This window comes from Aulostomus chinensis, chromosome 23 (genome assembly GCF_037954235.1).
Source record: "Aulostomus chinensis isolate RoL2024-O1b breed Wild chromosome 23, RoL_Achi_v1.0, whole genome shotgun sequence".
NCBI classification, from domain to species: domain Eukaryota; kingdom Metazoa; phylum Chordata; class Actinopteri; order Syngnathiformes; family Aulostomidae; genus Aulostomus; species Aulostomus chinensis.
In genome coordinates this window covers 15,641,379-15,658,506 of record NC_141342.1, presented here as the reverse complement: position 1 = coordinate 15,658,506, position 17,128 = coordinate 15,641,379, and the positions used below count along the sequence as shown (strand labels likewise).

Genomic DNA, 17,128 nt, shown 5'->3' with positions numbered 1-17,128 from the left:
TGCGTTATGTGGTCTACAAAAGAGATGGAATGAGCCACATGAACAGAGAAATAAAATCCACTAACATTCACGAGCATCCCCAGGAGCCCGGTAGTTCGTGTCAACCTTGCTGCACTTGTGCCAATGTGTTTGTGTCCAGACGGAAATTAGAGCTCAAGATAAAAACAGCAAGACGAATGAAATGAAGGCGATTGAAAATCGAAGTGTAATGAGACTCGAGTCCAGGAAAAAAAAACAGGAAACCATCAATTTTCACCTATTATTTTATGCAACCGTATGTCTGTGGCCTATATTAAGTATTTTTGTCAGTAAACTTTATTTATGTAGCACTTTTTACAGACATAGTACCTCACATATGTAAGAACAAGCCAGTACAATAACTTTAAAACAGTAAGATTATGTCTTTTCATTGATTCATGTTTTTATCATGTTTTCTAAACCCCAACCTAAAACAATTTCCTGTCACTCCGTGACAGTCAGTCTTGAATATTAGTATATGCACAATATTATTTTCTGATTCAGCATTTTATACAATTCTGTATTATTTCAAAATGTGAGTCGTAAACATATTTTATATTTATATCAATGTTAACATAAAGCTTGCGCTGAACCACCATTAAGCCTGCTATTTGATATTTTGGTAATAATCTCATATTGTAGTTAGAGAGCCATTGTCCGAGGAGAACCGCAGGCCGCGCATGCGCCGTTCGTTTGTGTTTGCATGGCGAAGACCCCTTCCTCGTAAATTTCCCAAGAAAGGGGGAAAAAAATCAATCAATGAATTAATTATTTTTTTTTACTTCAGGGATGTGAAGAGAAAGCGGTGAGGATCGATCTCGTCTCGCTCCCTGCACGCATCGAGTTTTGAAAACGATGTTTTCCTGACAGCTTTTTTTTTTTTTCCACCTTCCGTACGCTGAAATGGTGAGTAAAGTTTCATGTTGCACGAGACACGGTAGTCTTCGAGTCCACATCAATGCCAGTTTAGATGTTTTGAGTCCAGTGGTTCCTGAAACCGTTGTTCATTGATGATGCATTGTAACGGTCTGCAGCAGTGCAGTTTTTCTATACTTGCATTATGTGGGATATTTTCATGTAGGTAAATGTGAGGATAATGGGGGGGGGGGGGGCTTCCATGTGCTTTGCACCCCCAACTCTCCGTGCCTCTAGTGCATAATGAGCTACTCACAACTGTGGATGAAGACAGACGTGGTCACCCCTGACTTACAGTTACTCTGTTCAGTAGCAGTGTTTTCTCTGAGTCTCCAACGCACTTCAGTAGCATTTTCTGCTTTGATAAATGTTGATGGGTTAACATAATAGTAAGAATGCACCGATTGTGAAGTTCTGGGCCGATATCTTCAGTGATGGTTAGGTTTTTTTTTTGTTTTTTTTTTGGCCTGGTGGATGCTGGGTTTAGACTTGTTTATGTTGACTTGTTTATGACTATGGCCTCTTTTGTTGGAGGGGAAACAACAAAAAAACACCATCATTACTTGGAACTGTTTTCGAGCCTTTATCACTCCGAGTCTGAGGGCCGATTCTATCCTAATTGACCTTTCATATTCACAGATAAACATTTGCCACTGCCATTTGTGTACATCAAATTTTCTGATGGTCGTCATTAAGGTAAATACCAGCCAACACCGATTCACAGCCTATATGGTCCTGCATCGCATCAACGATGAGACTGAGTTATCTGTTGAAGTAGCACAGTCATATTTCAACTGGTTTTGTCAGTGTTTTTCTAGCTTGAGTATAGAAAGTCACATTATACTACACAATGATCTCATTAAAAACATGGTGAGTGAATCTTCTGACATTTTGTCACACGCACTTTCCTCAAAGGCCAAGAAACTACCACCGTGCACAAATAGACAGTGTTGCATATATTTGCATAAGACAGACAAGTATGTTGTCATCAGCAGAAGCATCCGACAGGGTATACTTTAAATGCAAATGAATTATTTTGAGTGTTCTGATTCATCCCTTAAAGCTTATAATGCTCATGTTCATATTTGGACACAATAAAGGTGTCCTGGACATGTTCAGTCTTGCCATCACATGTGATAGGATGTATAAAAACGCGTTAGTGCCGTAAGACGAAGCACATGATGCTCTTTGATGTATTGTGGTCACGGCTTTTGTGTGATCGAGCCCGGCCCACTGGGATCTGTCTCTTCGTATCACCTCTCCCTACATCCTGGGGGGAAGATAGAAACTGGCTCTTGACTACTGAGAGCTCAAATCACTGCTGATCAAGAGCACGAAACTCCTCGATCAATGGACACCTGGACCATAAATGATTGAGCCACTTATTCTGAGTTTATCTCCAACAGAAACTCTCAACTCCTCCCTGGCTTCACTTACACAAGTTTTTGTGTAGGAAACTGTTACCATGTTATGAAGTTTTGAAGAGTAGTATGAGATATCGATTATGCCATGAAAAAACTACAAATATGAGGGTTTTCTATTCCATTCATTCCATTTTGATTTGACTGCAATGAATTACTTCTACCACAAGGAGTCTTATTTGAGTCCCTAAAATGTTTTCGCTTTGCTTTCCATCAGTGTCATACTACGCAGGTGAAACATATTCCTCCTGTCTTTTCCTGTTGCCGTTGTAAGACATTCAAGGATAAGACAGATCCCAGGCCAGTGAGATGATTTGAACCAGATAGGTGATATCAGCAGTGCGCTTCAGCCCAGAGGATGTTTCTCTCCAACTGTCAGAGGACACATCCTCCTCATGCTCGTTTTTTTTTTTTTTTTTTTGACCTGTGCTCTATTTCATTGGCATAAAACGGAAGGAAGTGAAGGATGTGAGCCAGTCAAAGTGAGTGCATGTGTCATTTCATAGCTGTTTTTAGCGCTTTATTTAGTATTGTTCAGTAACACCTACTAGACAGTTTCCTGTTACGTTATATTTGATTTGATTCCTGATTTTGAGGTCAGGATTTGTGATGGCCCTCTCACCTCATTCATTCAGTCAGTGTGTTTACGAGATCTTAGAAATGTCAAATTCAAAGAACATGTGTGAAGATATTTGTCCGGCTAAAAACAGACTTTTTTGAAGGGTGACTAAAATCCTTCGATAATGTGGCTGAGGCTCATTTACTCAGGCGTGTATACACCTCATTCAAACCCAAACTGACTCAGAGGTCCTGTCGGTTCTACTGCGGCATGTAACCTGGAGGTTGAACAGTGCAGTCACGGGAGGCGTCATCATGGCGGGTGCCAGAGCGAAAACAACCCATTTGTGTGTGGAAAGGAGAGAAATTTTACACTGTCTTGGCTTAAGGAGTTGTCGTTTTTTTGTTAGGGAAGCACGATAGTATCAGAACACCATCAGCTGACATCAGATTTTTTTTTCTAATATATCGGTATCGGTGCAGTTATGGCCAAGTATTTTCTTTGCTCATCATCTCTTACTTCTTATTAGGAAACAATGTGGTAAATATGTGTCGTTTTGGCATTTAGCAAAAGTTTTAGAAATAGAGAAAGAAAATACGCTTTGTCACTTTGTGCGAAATGTGAATATCAAAAAATGTTGTTGTCATTTTGGGGGAAAAACAGTAACATATTTCTCCTTTTCTATTCTGTGAATTCAAGTCCACTGTGTGACAGTGACGCCGCTCGGTAACTTGTTTGAGCTGTGACTAAGAAGGTGACCTGTAAGAAAGTCTGCACTCAGCTGTACAGGGGCGCACCGCCATCTACAGTTCTGAGGTGGATGCTCTGCTGTTGGTATACTGGGGCAGTGACTAAATGTCAACTGCAACTGTGCGTATAAGCCCACTGATTTATTCTGATATCTGAAGACAGTGATGGGAGGGCGGAGATTCATTTTTCGTGTTGCAACAACAACATCAGGTCTGTGCTGCTACAGGAAGGAAGGAACAGGTGTGGCGGTGATTTTTACATCCATATTTCAAAACCGTTCCTCACTTTTATTTTCTGGTGACAGACTCTTGATCTCACACACTCATATATCTATATTTACACACATATGTATGTGTGTGTACATATAGATGTGCACTTATCTAGCCTATATTTCGATGCCTAGATATGCCCTCTATCTCTTATTGGCTTTGATCCAGCTTCATACAGGATGAAATGGGAGACTTGGTACATAATAACTTGATTTGACCTCCGTGTCACGACTACAAGAAGTAGAGCACACAGTCTTCTGCAGCTGAAGCCCTAGCTTAAGTCCAAGTATTTACCCAGCTGTAAGCCTTGTTTACTGTCAGCATGGCATGTGTTAACCACTAATGAATGGACTAATTAGAGCATGGTAGTGAATTAGGCTTACGTGATGACATCTATATGCAGTTGTTACCCTCTGACTGATCATCTGCCTCCTTGCAGGTCACCGTGTCAGCGAGGGCTTGTGATTGTAATAACTGGAGGTTTCATGTCTGTGTGAGGGAGCTGTTAAAAGGTCTGGCATGTGTGGGAGGCATTGTGTTGCCAGGAGGCTCTGATAGAGATTGGATGGTGAAATGGATGATGAGTAAGCCTCTCTGGGTCCGCCTCCACATCCTCTTTACACATGCCCACACAGTTGCACGCACACACACACACACACACACACACACACACACACACACACAAACGCTGGTATTCACAAGCATCCTTGCACCTAATGCGCTTGGGATGCATGCAGACAAAGTAACAAATCGCAACAAGGGAGTTTGCTGTGGTGGGATGGAGAGTTGCGCCCCCACCCTCGTCTTCTCCTGCTGAGTGCCTGTCTGGGCTCTGCCCTCACTGAAGGACGCGTTCACTGACTCGCTTTATAAAGACGCGGTAATGATGCTAAACTGCCGCCTGCTGTAGTTTGATCAGAGCGATGTCAGCGAGGATATGTGACTGAAGCTGGTGTTACCGCCTGATTGAGAGCTGTTTTTTGGCTGGTTTTTAATCCACTGTCTTTTTTCCTTTTTATTTTTTTTCCATCAGAGACTCGAGCACCTCTCGGATGGTGGGCTGCACAGCTGAATGTCAGGTACAGTTGTGGTACTTCCCACCTTCTCTATTCTGATTCTGCGTGGTCATCGTAGGATATTGGTGCCTGGTTTAAGGTTTTCTTTACATCTGTGCTAAATGTTAAATTTCCTCTTGTGCTTTCCTTGTGAGATGAAATGGTTTGTCTTGTGAGAAACTTGTCGTATTCACATACCTAAATGGATTACATTCTTCACGGCATGTGATGCCTTGGCTCTCCTCTGAAGTGTCTGTCTGCTCTCGTTCTTTTACCAGAGGACCAGCACCTGCTTGGCTGGAATCTGGCATCCCACAACCCTGCAGCTGCATAGTCTTTATTTGTACAAGTTCAGTCTGAGAGGCAAGCAAGCGAAAGATGTTAACAAATCAGTGTAGAATCTGTGTGTACAGAAGTTCCTGTGACAAGTAGAAGTGCTGTCAGCCTGCTGGCATTGCTGACAGAATGTTGTGGTCAGACAGCAGGGTTGAGAAAAAAATGAAAGCCACACTGCTGCAGCCTTGAAATCATATGGGGATAAAATTGCCATCTTGGAATGAAATAAATTATAGGCGGGGGTTTTAAAAATAGATTTGCACACCCTTTTTAGCAGCTCAGTGCCGAGCAGTGATGAAAGTAAGAATGTCCAAGGTTATTCACTTGAAAAAATGTCATAATCATTGCAGTAGCATTTTTGTGTTTTGTGTGTTAAATCCCTGGTGGTACTGGATTTGCTTCTTCATAAGTTCTTTCCCAGTCATTTCTGGACTGTCCTATAATGCGAAGGCTATTTTTGGTAGCGTGAACTCATTTGGAAATTACATCTTCAGGCAATGCTTTATGGTCTCTTCTTAGTCGGGCAAAACATCATAAGTGTATAATGACACAAATCCACAGTGAGCCCTTCGGAACAATTTGAGGAGAAGAAAAAAAGATTGTCTGCAGAGGAAGCACTGAACTCATTTCCTTACTGCACTGACATGTAGCTCAGGAACTAGCAATACCCTGTGGAGTCACGCCTGTATGTAACCCTTCAGCTCATTGGGGAAATACAAGCACAATCTCATGAAGGAAGTTACAGAGAGTACAAGTAAGCATTTCCTGCCAAGGTGTGCTGACACTTCCTCTGCCTGAGGGGTGTGACCGAGTTGAATGCAGTGGTTTGTGGTTGAGTATTCTGTGATGATTGACTGTAGGCCTTTGTGTCATTGTTTTAAAGGTGTAATTTGTAAGCTAACGCAGGTCCGTCTTTGTCTTATAATACCTCAGTGTTCCTCCAGAGGAGGAGCGGAGGAACCTCGGCTCTGATGCGACCTCGCTCTGGAGATACTCACCTTTCAAAGTAGTGCAAAGACATCGCAGCAGTGCCCACTCCAGTAGAACCTGCAGTTACAGTACGTAACTCAGTCTTTCGAGTACTTCACCCGCCGGAGTAAACAGAAAGTAGTTTCAGTTGTTTGTTGTAGCGTTCACATTTGTTCTGTCACGATCAATATTTCTTGACCATACATGTACATAGTTGTGTGTCGATTCAGAGCAGAACCTGCCGGGGTGACATACAGATGACACACAGGTGGGAGTATTCATACTTTTGCGCTGCAATTACACCACCAAAACACTAGATGGCGACGAGGCATGTATGACACTTGTTTGAGTTTCTTCAAACAAGGGAGGCTGAAACTGCGAAAATTGTGTTGTTTTGGAGCTTAATTTGCTAAAATTGGTTTAACACCAACAAGAATTAACTGCGGAGCAGATGGTGTGGAAATGTGAGGTTATGTGGCTACATGCAACGATGACACTTAAGCTATCCTCCAGCTTATGCAAAGGATGTTAACATGTCTTTGTTTTTAGGATGGGATTAATCTAAACCTCTATTTGGCATGAATTAACTCCACATTCCGAAGAAAACGTGCAGTTCATCATATAACCACAGCTTTTTATTCATGTCATTCAGATGTTTTGTGTGGTTCTGTGCAGCCAACGGACTCATTCTGAAAGAGTTGTCTGAGAAGTCTAAAAACACCCAGTATCTTAGACTAAGATGAGCAAATGTTGCCAAGAACCCAAGTCACTCCAAATTTGGACATTTTTCTGTGCAGTCTTGATATGTGAAGTTGTGTTGAAAGATTTCCTAAGCGTTACAAGTTATACCCATCTCTCTTGAACCCCCTGCATCTCATGTGAATGAAGAGTTCTCTGCATCCTTCCTCAGGCCACCAACAGATGCATCCTGCAGCTGCACGCTTTTTCCTGTCTACACTCAGACCCTTTTGTCTGTAGATGTTACTACAGCATAGTTGGGACACCGGTTGAATTTAAATGGGGCAGCCCTGAATAGAGCAATGCTGTAAGACTGGGAGGAGGTTCCAGTTTCCATGGCCGTACTCTGTGCCATCAGTGGATTTGCGCCTGCTGTTCAAGGCTTGGCTGGCGATGTCATAAAGAAACAAGAAACGAGAACTCAAGGTCAGCTTTTGCTCATTTATTCATTCCTTGCTTGCTTGTTTGAGGGCGTTTGTCTTGTGATTTTTATTGGCCTCATGAGCAGCGCAGCACTACTCTGGTTGACATGCGGAGTAAACAGCCACTCCGATGAGTTGCCTTGATTGGCTATCCAGGAGGATGTTTATGACTGAGGGCTATTTCTACTCAGGCCTCCGCCCCAGCAGCCTGCCCGCTAGTCTAGGCCATGCCATGCTGAAATCAGTGATGAGTGTGTAGCAGAGACGTAACTGCACCATGGTCTCACAGCTAAGGTGACAGACTGGAAGGTAAGACAGGGAATTTTCATTTTTGGATGCTTCAGTATGTTTTGTTTAATTAAAAATTTCAGAAATATCAGTCAGCTTCACTCAGATATTTTACAAAAAAAAGCACCATAGAGGTTAAACTCTGGCGAGTTACAGTGTGCAAAAGGGTAATGAAACAATCTCTGTTTTAGAGTGTATTTTTTTTCTCTTTTTGAGTGTTTTATGACCCACAGCTCTGACATAGGAACATGCATATTATCATGCATGGCTGTGGTAATGGGTTAGAAGAAACCTACTGATTAAATGCACTTAAAGTGACAGTGATTGAAAAGAGTTTGCCGTGTAAATGCGGTTCAATGCGCCGAATGTGCAGATTTTACTCTGTTTTTGGTTCAAATAGGAAGTAAAGGAGATGCAGAAGACAAATTTTTAACTTTGAAATTACATGTCTTCTGTATGCCTTAAATGGAATTACAATCTATTTAGAACATCACAACGCCTATTCCGGGATTTTGGGCTCAAATGAGGAACAACTCTTAAAAAAAACATTCACGTCTTTAATGGTGGAAAAAGCATTTTAGAAAAAAACAACCAAGAGAGCGCTCTTTTCAGTTAGAGACAAACTTTTGATGGGATGTGTACGGAGTTGACGGTTTGAATGAAAGGAATATTATAAAATGGAGATGGAGAGTGACGATGGGGCTGTGGTCTTCTGGTCATTTAGGTTATTGTTTGGACAATCGACCAAAATTCTGTGTTTTATCACTTGTAGAATGAAAAGTAAGTGCCAATGATTTAGTTTCAGAGACTGTAAGCCTTTCTAGTACACAGTACTAGGTGTCTCGTGCTCACAAAAATGTCTTTCCCCTCTGCACCACTTCTTTGTGACTGGCAGAAAGAGCCAGCTATGCTTAGCTTGAAGCTAACCGCAACTTGTTGCTAACAACAGCAAAACAGTTTACTATTATCCACGTTGTCTTTGTCCAGTCTAATTTGAGATAAAACGATGGATCAAACTTTTAGACATTTTGTCTGCTGTTAGTCAGTAGCCTTTAACTTCGAGCTAAATGTACATGGCTGGTTCTCTCTGAATTCTGGAGTCACAAAAAAGGGATGCAGGAGGGGAAAAATGTCTCTGTTAACCCTTATTTGTTGAAAGACAAAATGTATTTTTCAGGTGATGTTTCATTTTAATCCTATGTTAATTTATAGATGAAATCTCACTGCTAATTAGCTACAATTTCTCAACATGCAGAGCTCAAGGTATGATGTTAGTGCTGTGCAAATCAGTATCTCACCACCTTGGTTTTGCTGAACAAAGGCATGGATCAGAGCAACAAGCACCCTCTGAAACTCCGTTCCTCTTTAGTTGTTGATGACGCATTTGTTATGGTAAATAATATAGTTGTTGCTCTGGTGTGGCTGGCCTGCTTCCAGTGTAGGCTCTTAGTCTGTTGTCATTTAAAAAAAAAAAAATTGTCCAAGAGCCAGAACTTTGGATATTCCAATCCATGTACAAGAAGGAGGAAAGTGATGTGATCAGTGGCATGTGGCTGGCTGTGTTGTTTGTTGGTTTGCTTTCAGGATGTCTCAAAAATTGAAATAAAATTTGGTCGAAAGGTATTTTCTTATTGAGTCGATGTGGATCAAAGTGTAGATCCTGGATCCTGTAAACTGTTCTCGGCCGTTGGAAGGATACATCTATTTGTGGGTATTTCTTTACACATCATCGATGAATTTTGTTTTGGTGATCGTATGAAATGCTAGAGAAATGTTATTTTGATGAAATTGTATTTAGAGATGAGCATTAAGCTCCCAGAGACAGTGTAAATCGTATTCTTGTATTTTGATGACAACAGGTTTGTATTTTGTATCAAAGTAGCCTCCTTTGTGGAGATGTGCATTAACTTTGGGCTTTTTTTTTTTCTTTTTTTTTGCGACAAAAATGCAACAATCATGAAACAGTTAAACCAGCTTCACGGTCAAAAACGATCGACCTCACTGTGCATCACACCTGTTAGTCCCTCTCTTAAATAGATGACCAGGGCTACTCACCGCACCACTCATCATAGAAATGGCTCCGACAAACCTGAAATGCCGAGAAAAAAAAAAAAAGAATCATTTGATAAGTGAAAAGCCACCGTCACACGTTAATAGAGCTCAAGTTGAGGTTACATTTCTGTTTGCTCAAGCGTCCTCATGTTTCAAGGTCTAGAGCGTTTTCCATTATGTTTGCTGAACTCTTATCAACTTCTTGTAGAGTCATGTTCTGCTGATAGATGAATTGAGCTATCACGTCAGCATGCTCCTCTTGTTTTTCCTCATTGTACAGTACAAACGTCAACTGTGCTCAGCCTGTGTCTGTGAGAGGGAGCTCAACTGTTGCCATCTGGCTGCCAGATGTACCACTATTTCCCCGTCCCCTCCGCAGAGACTTGAGTCTCTTACATGAATCCTCTCTCCACAATCAGTCAGGAGCTACAGCGAGAGCGAGGAGGACACTGTAGCTTCTGTAGCGTGAAACTTTTTCACTTGGTGCCAAGCGCCTGGCACTTGGAGCTCCCTACGAGGGGTGTTACCCACCAACTGTGAGTGGGCGAGGGGATTAAAAAGAGGAAGATATCTATTTAGAGGTGATGCCAAGTTCTCACACTCCTTTGGACCATGGCGGACAACAAGCAGCGCAGAAAAGGGTCTGGAAGCACAAATCCCTCTTCATCTCAAACGTAAGATGTGAATATTCTAGCAGATTGTTGCAGTGTGGAGGGCTTTTGTTGTTTTTCTTGTGGTAGTCAGTCATGAAATCCTAGCAGCAGTGATGCTTTTGGTATGTGGTGAGGACTCAAATAGATTTGGGCAGCGAGAGAACAGTATTCTTGGAAAAGTAGCTTCCTTTTATGGAACTAGAGAAAACGTTCTGCCTCTTTTACACCCCTGATCTATTTCTCTGAATGGACGTGTGTGATAGCCCATGATAGCAGCGTATAATTATGAAGTTGTAAAACCAGGTTAGCCTTTGTTTCTGTGTTTTTAGCCAGAAGAAAGCAGGGTACTGCATTGTGATCTTAGCAGTTATGCTTGTGAGAGGAGAATCAAAAGATCTCTCGGAACCAGGCTGAGCTGCCCACTCGGCTCGAGACGCAACAAAGAGCAGCATAGTGGTGACTCATGCAACACTTCACTCTCCACTGAGCCTCTGTGCCGAATGAGTCCGCTCAGTTAAAAGTAGCAGCAGACAGCCCCGCATCACCCCTCTGCTCTGTCGCATCAAGTAGAGCAAGGGTTCTCAAAATAGGGCTCTGGACCCCATTGGGGTGTGTGAGATAATTTCTAGAAATGGCTTAGAAATTAAAAATGATCAGAAGGAACGTTTTAGTTATACTTATTTACCTTTGCCAAAGAGGTCACGTCATCTGTCTTTTTCTTTTGATGCTAGCAGGATATCTAAAAATGTAATATACAGATTTTGTTGAAAATTGATGGAAAGATAATGCTAGGACAAAATACTTATGGAGGAAAGCCTGTTTTAGGCCATTGGCAGCATAGTCCTGAAGCTACAGCATATACCAATGGTAACGTTCCACTTATCTTGCAATGCAGCTGATTCAGTGAGATCACAACATGATGCGAGAGACCATCTTGTCAGACATTCGTGTTTATTCAAGATTCTTTGATAAGATTCCCTGGTGGAGGAGTCATGAGTTTCTGCGCTTCATTTTTGGAAGTGTTGGTTTGTTTGCTGAAGTAATTTTGTGTTTTTTTTATCTACACTTCAGCAGCAGTTTTACAGTTTATGTGTTTATGTCAAGTTTTATCGTGTGTTTTCTGTGTATCTTTGTCATGGTGGCTGATGGCTGGTTCCGGACCATCTACATGTCACATGTCATGTTGTGGAGCGGCGTTGTTTCTGACACAGACTGGTAGTTCAACGGAAGACTTGTTTGTTTATCTCTTTGTGTTTGTTTGTTCAGAGGAGGATGGAGGTGTGTGTGTGTGTGGGGGGGGGGGGGGGGGGGGGGCTAAACCTAAAGAGGGATTTCATGAGTCTCGCTAGATTTCTTCCATGTCTTATCTCTCTTAGATCCTTCTCCAGGAGGATATTTTGAGATGTATATTTATGAAACTACAGCCAGTTGCTGGGCTTAGTTTATACATACAAATATAAAACAAATATAATCAGTGGCTGTAGCGTCATATTTACCAGACATATACAGCTTCAGCAAGAAAGCATTTAAAAGAAAACCCTAAAAATGTTGTTAATGTTGAAAAATCAACAAATTGGTACCTCTCATGTATTATTTATTAATGTTATGTCATTTGCATCAGAGCGTATGTGTGAGACAGTCACTGAATAGCCTCTAAATATGTGCACAAGTGTCGTCTCTCCCCAAATATACAATAGAAAAGCCCGTCTCTGTGTGTGGGCTTTAACGTGAGTGTGCAAGTGTGTTTGCTTCCTGTTTCTGAGTCTGCTCCCATGTCATTCACAGCTGCTTGTGGAGCATGGGTACAACTGCCAGTGCCGCACCACAGCCTGTTTCTGTAGCATCACCACTTGAAAGTGTCCATGGTAACGGGATGGCCGACAGCAGGCAGTCTCTTAGCATGAGCCCCTTTCAGACAGTCAACATCCACAACAACAAGGCCAAGTCCATTATCACCAACAAAGTCGCACCTGTCGTCATCACGTAAGTCCCTCCTCGAATCCGCGTTCTCACAATTGGGTGTTAATCCTCTTTGATCACTGCGGTGACACCCCCCTGGCCTCCAGCCCAATTGTTTGCCCCTGTTATCATCTCATTTGTCAGTCCAGGCCGGGTAAACAGCTGATAATTGAATAGACCTCTCTCCTTTACCAATTCAGATCTGCTGTTGTCTTTCATGTTGCAGATATAATTGCAAACAGGAGTTTCAGATCCATGATGACATCCGCAAGACGAATTATAAAGTCGGTCGGATATCGGACGCCATGCCAGAGCACTACCTGGTGCAGGTGAGGACAAAGCTGCAAGAAAGCACTGTCACGGAAAGATGTGGAATTATCTCACCTGCTTTTTTTTTTTTGGTCTTCTTTTTGTCTGTTCTTTTCACATTCACATGTCCAAATTGCAGAGTGGTGTAGGAACATTGTCATGCGCTGCTTTATGATCTAGGGCAGCCATTGAAACAGGACTGTTGTCACCCTTCTATCAGGGCTTTGATCTGCTATGTCACCTCCTCTGTGGCTGCTGAGGCATGCGTTTTTTTTGTCTGTGTTAACTCTGCAGCTTCTGTTTGCATGTATGGAGAGATTAGCAATTGCACCAGATACTTTCACCATAAAACATTTTAGTTTTGTTGTTTGTTTGTTTTTTTCTTTGTAAAGCATCTCATTAAATCTGAATCCACCAGGCTCGCGTTGGAGTTGTGCTGTAAATAAATCCACCTTTTAAGTTTCCAACTCCAGATCCTCTTGTGACACCTCAGGTTGAATGCCAATAAAGCCGCTAAAACAATTCAGGTGTTGTCAGTAAGGATGCACTACTTCACTAACTGCACTACTTCACGTTTGTTAGTGACCATGTGATAGAGATAACTGGGCTTTAACCCTGCTGATTCCAAGTTCTGATCTAATAGCATTGGCTAATGGCAAAAAAGCGAGAAGTACTTATAAGCTTTGCCTTTAGCGCCCTCTACGCTAGTTTATAATAATGCATGATGTAATACTACAATAGCATAGAAGTTGTCTGAGTAGATCAGCCCTGTTGTCAATGATACCTGATCCAGCTATTGAAGTCAGTATCAGATCCACATCCAAAATATTTATATTCTGCCGTTGCACTCTGATTTGCCTGCGATCTGTTTTCATGTTCATAAAGTGATAACATTTCAAGAATTAACTAAGTGTACGTCATGGTTAGGCTTATATTTAAATTTATCCCAATCAATCCATTTTCAGAAAATCAGCTATTTTCTTGTGTATGTCTTTAACTCATCCCTTCTGTTAGCTATGCTATTTACAACAAATAAACTGAAAGGGTTAAGATTTAAGCGAGGATTCACATTTTTCATGTGTGAACACAATTTTTCAGGGTTGTGTTTTTCATGCGCTGTTCACAAACACTTGAGTGGAAGTAAATAAACGCATGGTCTCAGGCAAGTGAAATTGTATTGCTTTCCAGGGGGAATACTTCATGGTCCAGGATGTGTACGGCAAAGCTGATGTCCTTAATACAGCAGGCAGCTATGGGGCACCCAACTTCCGCCAAGTCAAGGGGTCCTACCCGCTGTATGGGATGGGCCAGCCAAGCCTCAACGGTTTTAAACAGGTTCTCCAAAGGCTCCAAGCACAAGGACACGAGGTCACTACCAACTGCTTTCTACGCAGATACATGCATGATGGATCAATCCAGATAAGCTCACATATACAGTTTCCTTCCCTGTGTCGGTGCCTGTGCAACCTCTGCTTGGCCTCCTTCTAGCCATGTTGTCGGTAAATATTTGAGGAGTCAAGTGCTTAGTCGAGGCTGTGGCTGAATTGTAGAAATGAGCAAACAGAAAGTTGTGGTCATTTGTACCAGTGGAAAATAAATCTCTCTGCTTACTGCAGCAAGAAACTTACCCTAATTGAAATTAAATTGGCAAAATTATACATCAGCCCTCTCTAAAGTCCTTACTCATGCACTACATGCTATATGACATTGTTTCCAGCTGCTTTAAGAAGTGGTCGAGGCAACAACTTTAAAAACCTGTTATTTGATTCGGATCTTCCTGTGTTATTGCAGGAGGTTATATTCTTCTGTGTCAGAGAGGAGCCGGTGGTATTCCTACACAAGGACGACAACTTTGTCCCATACACCCCCAGGAGGAAGGAAAACCTCCACGAGAACCTTCATGGTTTGGAAAAAGAGGAACTGGTGGAGACCCTGGAGCTCACCATCAGGAAGGAGGTGATTCAGCATTCAAATCTTTAGCACATCACACCGTGATGAATAGTGGAATGAAAAATAAATCCCCCCCGTCTTCCTTCCTGCACAGCTCCACGACTTTGCCAAACTCAACGATAACATATTTTACATCTACAACGACATCGAGTACTTTAAGGATGAGCCGCAGAAGATCGTTATTGCATGCGAGGAGGACATCCATGTGACTGAAGAGGTCTATAAGAGGCCCATGTTCACCATGCCGAACTACAGGTTGTTTACTCTGCTCCTTTGTGTATTTACTGCTCCGTCCATCGCTGAATATGCAGGACTGGATATAAATAGTGCTGCATGTTTGTGTAAAAGATGGTTGCCTTTTTTTTTTTCGACTAAAAAGGGTAAAGCATGCAGCATCCTGTTTGCACTCAAGCAGCTTTATTGAGATGTCACGAGCTGCTTTTCCAGGGCAAACAAATATAATATTCTCTCAGGAAGGCTGTGAAGTCTTTTGGGGTCATAAACAAGCAGAAGGATGTTTTCTATAAGGCAGATATTGAAGGGAGCAATAATAATAATGCGGTCTCATATGATTCCCATCACTCCAGTCATCCGTTGTGGGTTGTTGGAGCATCTAAGTGGAACTCGTGTGAACACAACACGAGAGAGATCAGCTGGCTATTTTATATGTGACCTACATAATGGTGATATTGACACAACACGCCCACTGTTGGTAACACTTTTTTTTTTTTTTTTTAATTGCAGGTACTACAGATTACCACTACCAACAGAGGGAGCGCCTTTAGAAGAGGACTTTGATGCATTTGTTAACATACTCAGGGTGAGCAAATATAAAATGTCAGCTCATCTTTTTTTTTTTTGACGGAATAATGGTACCACACATGTGCCCACTAAAGTAACGAATGACTGGAATATTGCAGAGCCTCTGGATCCTGTCACTGAGGAGGTTGTAGCACCTTTGTTTCCCTCTCTATCCTTCAATAGTTGTATAAAAATGGCAAATATACTCACTTCATGTCAGCTCGCTGGTCATCTGTTCTGTCTGCTTTCCGTCTCGCTCTTCACTCACACAGGATGTTCTTCTCGTTTTCTCATTTTGCCCTTTTTAGGGCTGGACCGCAGTAACTGAGTTCCCTGTGGTTGGAAAGTGTTTCTCTTTCTTTTTTTTTTTTTTTCTTGAACAGTTTTTGAATCGAATATGTACTGAGTCCTGCTTCTTCTTTTCTCCACTGTCATCCTCACTCACAGCATTGTCCTTATTGAAAGATTCTTCCTTCCTTTGTATTTGACCGAGTGACTATAACTGAAGGGCTTTCCCCTCCTTTCACATTTATGTTGCTAAACAGGCTTCGAAACTCTGGAAAGAGCTTGCTTAACTCTGATTTGGTGACTTGCAGGTGGAAAGTTATTAAAGCATCCAATAGTGCTCTTCCATACACGTGCTGACTTGGCTTGACTTGATTTGACTCGGTGCATCAACCCAGCACTGCAGGGATTTGCATCACCATCACAAAAGGGCTTCCTGCTCGAGGCTGTGTCTTAAACTGATGGCGTGCTTGTCTTGAGTTGTTGATGTTTCAAAGGCTGATCCATGGCTGTGACTGACAAACAGTGGATTTCATTTCCAATCCCCAAAGCAAAAGCAAGAACTATTGGGTTTTTATTTAAATTGACACAACTCTGAAAGCTGAAAGTGTAAAAACCGATGTCTAAAAGTACAGAGCAGGGAAGCAGGAGACTAAAGTTCAGACACAGGGATTCAGTCACAAGCTACAAAAGCTCTGAGAGCACACAGAGGCTTTTAAAAATGTCTCTCCCGTCTCCTGCATGAGGGAGAGACATCACCACAATGGGTTCAGAGGCGGGTCGAGCACGCTTTGATCCGACTCCAGAGATGGTTGCCTTGAAACTGGTTGTAGGAATCAACTTGGGCTGCTTTGACTCAAAGAGTCCATTGAAAAACTTGGTTTGAGCTTTTCAAAGATAATATTTCACTGTGAAAAGGTTGAGATCCTAAAAACTTAAAACCACATTACGTTGAGCCCATCTGATAAAATAACTTTGGAACCAGTACCAGTATTAGGGAGTGAAAAAAATTCCAATGTGATGAAGTATGCATTTGATGTTTTTTTTGCCACAATCCCTTGAATGTGATTGTTAAATATTAATGAAAAACATGTAATTGAAGCAGAAGTATTTACATTTTAACCACAAACTTAAAAATGATGGCTATCTGTGCACTGCACAATAATGTCACTTCATACATTGGAATAATTTGAACTTGACCGACACGGGATGTTGGGGGCAGATGCTGATACCAATATTAGGGGGTAAAACAATTCTGAAATCAATATATCGAGGATTAATCTTTTTGAAACGATACCTTAAATGTAGTCATCCAAAACTTCAGAAAAACCTACGACAAAAAATTTTAACGGAAGGATATTTACTGTAATAAAAAATAT

At 41.8% G+C, this 17,128-nt stretch overlaps 1 protein-coding gene across 6 annotated transcripts in view; it reads left to right on the top strand.

Annotated features, from left to right (window-relative positions):
* The window catches only part of pald1a (phosphatase domain containing paladin 1a), a 61,421-nt gene that overhangs the window by 5,353 nt on the left and 38,940 nt on the right, over window positions 1–17,128 (top strand). Inside the window, exons 1-11 of one of the 6 annotated variants that reach the window (XM_086195254.1) lie at window positions 4,834–5,011; window positions 6,257–6,381; window positions 7,203–7,456; window positions 7,644–7,761; window positions 10,073–10,466; window positions 12,231–12,428; window positions 12,631–12,733; window positions 13,902–14,081; window positions 14,505–14,669; window positions 14,758–14,918; window positions 15,408–15,483. In XM_086195254.1, coding sequence (XP_086051380.1) covers window positions 10,405–10,466; window positions 12,231–12,428; window positions 12,631–12,733; window positions 13,902–14,081; window positions 14,505–14,669; window positions 14,758–14,918; window positions 15,408–15,483 — 945 coding nt within the window. In that variant the 5' untranslated portion in view covers window positions 4,834–5,011; window positions 6,257–6,381; window positions 7,203–7,456; window positions 7,644–7,761; window positions 10,073–10,404. Of the gene's footprint in view, window positions 1–805; window positions 925–4,630; window positions 4,813–4,833; window positions 5,012–6,256; window positions 6,382–7,202; window positions 7,457–7,643; window positions 7,762–10,072; window positions 10,467–12,230; window positions 12,429–12,630; window positions 12,734–13,901; window positions 14,082–14,504; window positions 14,670–14,757; window positions 14,919–15,407; window positions 15,484–17,128 lie in introns of those variants that run through there. The other 5 variants (XM_086195257.1, XM_086195258.1, XM_086195256.1 and 2 more) reach the window with 5 other exon arrangements.